The sequence below is a fragment of the Lipotes vexillifer genome, unplaced genomic scaffold (genome assembly GCF_000442215.2).
Source record: "Lipotes vexillifer unplaced genomic scaffold, Lipotes_vexillifer_v1.1 scaffold1375, whole genome shotgun sequence".
Classification (NCBI taxonomy): domain Eukaryota; kingdom Metazoa; phylum Chordata; class Mammalia; order Artiodactyla; family Lipotidae; genus Lipotes; species Lipotes vexillifer.
In genome coordinates, this window is record NW_006773119.1 from 93271 (window position 1) to 98107 (window position 4837).

Consider the following 4837-nt stretch of genomic DNA (forward strand, 5'->3'; position numbering starts at 1 on the left):
GTGATTAATATCTGGAGTCTAACGAAAGCCTTTTAATCAACCTCAGGGGCCGCTCAGTGCTCTTACCTTCAGGAAACGAGAATGATTGGGATTCTGTGGGCGCCTCTGAAAACCTTCCTCCATCTGTACCTTTCTCTTCCTGCCTTCTCTCCAGCTCATGCCAGGGCCTCTCAGGGCCATCACACGCACTCCCCTGCCCCCTTCTCTCTCCTTTGCCTCTTTATGCACCCTATTACCTGTCAGAGAACTAGAGACCTAGAGCTGGAAAAATCTTCTTAAAGATGATTGAATTTGACATCCTGCTTTCAGACAGTAAGACTGAGACCCAGAGAGGTTCCCACTCGAGGTGGCACAGCAACTAGGGTTAGAGCCACATTCGAACCCCTGAACTTGGAAACAGTCCTCTGCACAGGGTGTCTTCCTCATTTGGTTGAGCTTCCAGCAACGTCAGTGCAAGTGTCGGCGTCCCCCTGGCCCTGGGCTGGGGAGGGAACCCCGTGTTCGGGTCTGTAGGTGAGACAGCGTGGTCACAGTTCTATGAGACTGTGATCAGGGCTTTGATAGAGAAAAATCCAGGCGAGCATGGAAGCACTGAGGGTATAGGCAGAATGGGGTCTCCCGACTCAACCTGGTAGGTTCCAAGCAGGTTGAATCTGGAAGAATGGGTGCGGTTTAGGCAGGCGAAGGATGAGACCATGAGACCAGGGTAATTGGTAATCTGGGAGGAGATGAACAAAGACTGATTTGTGGGATAGCATGGAGTGGGGCGGGAAATGCAGGTGGAGTCAGCAGAGGTAGGACCTTCTCATCTCATTCCCTGTGGAAAAGCCAACACGAGACAAAGTGCAGATTAGTCAGGTTGGAAGCAGCCAGAAAGTAGTGAAGGTCAACTAAAAGCTTTCAAAGGCTTCTCTGTGCAAACCCTGATCCGCAGGGAGGAGATGGTGCCCCAAAGAAAGAAGGAATATAGCACATGCACCCTGCAGCCTGGACGGCAACAGTGGGCGGACTGGCCACGTGCCCAGGAAGGGCTCAGAGCGGAGGCCGCGGGGGATCGTGCCTGTACTTACCTCCTCTCTCCAGGCCTCAGCCATGTCCCGTGTGAGTGGAGGGGTTGTAGCACAAGGTAGTCTCCGTGATCCCTCCCCAGTGCTGATGTTCTGCGTCACTAACAGCATTGCCTGCTGTGCACTGGCCTGGTACACGAGACTTTGTTTATCCTGCGTGGCAGTTCCTCGAGACCGGGTTGTCACTCCTGTTTTATAGGTGGGGAGGCTCAGGCTCAACAAAGTTAAAAATCTTGCCCACGGGGGCTTCCCTGGTGGTGCAGTGGTTGAGAGTCCGCCTGCCGATGCAGGGGATACGGGTTCGTGTCCCGGTCTCGGAAGATCCCACGTGCCGTGGAGCGGCTGGGCCCGTGAGCTATGGCCGCTGGGCCTGCTCGTCCGGAGCCTGTGCCCCACAGTGGGAGAGGCCGCAGCAGTGAGAGGCCCACATACCGCAAAAAAAAAAAAAAAAAAAAAAAAAAAAAAAAAAAAAAAAAAAAAAAAAAAAAAAAAAAAAAAAAAAAAAAAAAAAAAAAAAAAAAAAAAAAATCTTGCCCACGATTACATACCCCAGTGGTACATTCCCCACCCACACCCCTAGTCCCCTTATGTCCGGAATTATTATGTCCCCTCAGGTTTCCCAAGAAAAGCATTCATTCATTTATTCATTCATTCGACATACACTTACTGAATCTTGCCCCTGTGCCAGGCACTGTGCTAGGCCCTGGGAACGGACAGTGGCATATACGTAAAATAACTGTAATAGCCTCAGACAGGGGAAGTGCTCCTTATGGCTTGAAGAAGGCTTGCAAAACGTTTGTTTCACATCCCTCATGGCAGCCTTAAAAAAGATCATGTGTGGTTTGTTATCCTTGTTTTATGAGGTGAGGAATCTAGGGCAATGATTCGCCTCAGGTCCCCATGCTAGGAAGTAGGCCAAAGTCCAGCTTCAGTCAGGTCCTGTCTGAGGCTCACTCCTTTCTTCATCACAGCAAAAGGCAGAGTCAGTAAAAGTGGCCATCCTCAGCCTCATTAGTAATCACCCCAGTGAGGTACCACTCCACGCCCGCCAGGTTGTCAGAACCTTAATAATCTGACACGGAGTGCTGTTGGAGCTATGGGGCAGGCAGTCCTTGCACACGCTGCTATTAGGGGTGCCAGGCGGCACAACCATTGTGGAAAACAGTTTCCCAGGTATCACCTAGTAAAGTGTAGTAGGCACACACCCTAACACTGGGCAGTTCCAGCCTAGGCCCAGACTGAGCATTTCCTGCATGTTTGCCCCAAGAGACGCAGCTCAGGGTGCCTATAACTGCAGAACATGGGAAACCATCCAAGTGTCCATGGACAATAAAGTGGGTCAGCCTATTGTGAACTAGTCAGACAGTAGAACACTACTCATCAGTGAAAGTGAATGACCTGCAGCTATACATACACTCCAGCATGGGTGACTCCCCAAACTGGAATGTTGAATGAAAAGAAAAAGTCAGATGGATATACAGAGTATGGATACACCTGTAGAAAGTTAAAAATGGGAAAAGTAGCAACATGTTATTTAAGGATGTATGCATATGTGTTAACACGAAAAGAAAAGCAAACATTGAGGAGAGTGTTTACCTCTGGTGGGGATGGTACTGGGGAAGGGCATTTAGGGGCTTCAGAGGGACCAGCAATGCTGTCCTGTTAAGCAGGGGCCTGGACACATGGGTGTTGTATCATTATCTTTAAAGTATAAATTTCCAGTGTATATCTACTCTTGTGTTGAAAAATTTAAAATACAGCCATGCCAGATATGTGAGTTGGTACTTTGGAAGTATGTCAGGAGGCATATTTTCCTTTCTCCCCCTTAAAGGTATGTACTCGAATGTACCATTAATCCTTGGCCTTCTTGTTTCTTTTCCCTGTCTAGAGTGTTTGTACGACAGAATAGCACAAGAAACTGTGGATGAAACTGAAATTGCACAGAGACTCTCCAAAGTCAACAAGTACATCTGTGAAAAAATCATGGATATCAATAAATCCTGTAAAAATGAAGAACGAAGGGAAGCAAAATATAATTTGCAATAAACTTTGGATTTTTCATAAAGCCTTCTCGTTTTCCTTGTGTGGCGTGTGATTTGCGGGCGATGGTGTTGTCCAGATCAGACCCCACCATGCGTGGTGGTGTGTGGGTGGGAAGCCAGTAGGGTTCTGAGGTCAGTGTCTTGTTCTGAACTTGGACTTCCCACTCCAAGAAGGCGGATGGATTTGCTGAGACTCAGGCAGCAGCCTGGCGCCAGTGTTGTTCTGGGGATGGTGAAAGCGCTGTCTTTTCGGAGGCGGATAAAGTGTCTGAGTTACCTATCACTTGGCCAAGAATTTGAGCTGATATTTTTACCTTTCTATCTTTGTTCCTCTATTTTGTTCCATAATAAAGCTTCATTAATTCATTGCTGTAGACAATCATTAGCCTCATTTATTTAAGGATGGATATTAAGTGTACAGTGGAGGTGACCAGTGTCCTTTGAGGGGCGGAACATTCAGGCTGAAGGAGAGAAAATTCATAAGGAATGTGATTACTGTCTACAGATCTGAAGGGCTGTCTCGAAGCAGATTACTTTCTCTTACCTCAAAGGACAGATCTAGGACCTGTCACTCAAGGTGATCTGAGATTCAGCTTTCCTGATAATTTGAGTCAATCTTTGTAAAGGAGTGTCAGGGGGTGGTAATGTTAGATGTGGTTCAGGGTTACCTTCAGAAAGTCAGAGGCAACGTCACCTGGTGTTGGTTCGTTCATCCTATCTTGTATCTCACATGATCTTCCAAGTTGCATAATTTTTATCTCGTTCTGTAGCTGCGTCTCTAAAGTGCCTGGTGCCCAATCAAGCAGACCACATTTGATCTTCCTGTTGATTAACACTTTCCTTTCTGTAATGCCTATGAAGTCAGCGTAGTATGTTGGAAATGGCAAGGGTTTGGGGCTGAGGAGTTTGGGTTCCAAACCTGGCTCCACTCCTGGCTCCACTGCTTGCTTTGGGCTTAGTGTAACCTCTTGAGTTTCAATTTTCTGTTCCATTAAAAGGAGATAATATCTACTTTGCAGAGTTGCTGTAAGTTATAGAGCACTATATATAAGTGCTCAGTAAATGTTGGTAGTTATTATTTTCTTCATTTCTGGTTATTGGCTTTCAGGCCTTGGTTGGAAAACTTTGGCCTCTGGTTTCTCTGATGGTTTATCCACTAAACCATTAGATTACTGGTGGTCTATAAGCAAAAGCTCAGGGTCACTAGGGTGAGTAGTGGAGGTGGCTACCTCTCTGAGGAATTTTATTTTAGTACATAAAATAATTCTTTGTAATCTGAAATATATGCTTGCTAATAGGATGTATAGGTATGAACTTCCTTTTATGGTATTTTCCCAGTTCTCCACAGACTAGTGGTGTGATCTTGGACCAATCACTTAACTTCCCAGAGTCCTTACCAGTACAATGAGGAAAATTATGCATACCTCACAGGCTATGTGGATATTTAAATAATAATAACAACAATAACAGATACTTAATATGTGCCAGGACTTTTCTGAGTGTTTAACAAAAGTTAATTCATTAGGTAAGTAAAGTTTGTGACACTTAGTAGCGTTCAGCAAATTCTTGTTATTAAGATGTGTTCATTTTAATGGCAGGGGAGCAGCTTGGGCATGAGTAGTGTGAATGCATGAGAGGCTGGGAAAAAGTATACATGATTTGAACTCCTCCCATTTCCCTCCTAAGCATGGCGAAGATAACAAACACCCAGAGGCTCCATTTCCCTAC

The 4837-nt window shown here is 46.0% G+C and overlaps 1 protein-coding gene across 1 annotated transcript in view; it reads left to right on the plus strand.

Moving 5' to 3' along the window:
* The window catches only part of BEND5 (BEN domain containing 5), a 47450-nt gene extending 44337 nt beyond the window's left edge, over positions 1 to 3113 (plus strand). The window contains exon 7 of the mRNA XM_007448021.1: positions 2956 to 3113. Coding sequence (XP_007448083.1) covers positions 2956 to 3113 — 158 coding nt within the window. The remainder of the gene's footprint in view (positions 1 to 2955) is intronic.
* The last annotated feature ends 1724 nt before the right edge of the window (positions 3114 to 4837 follow it).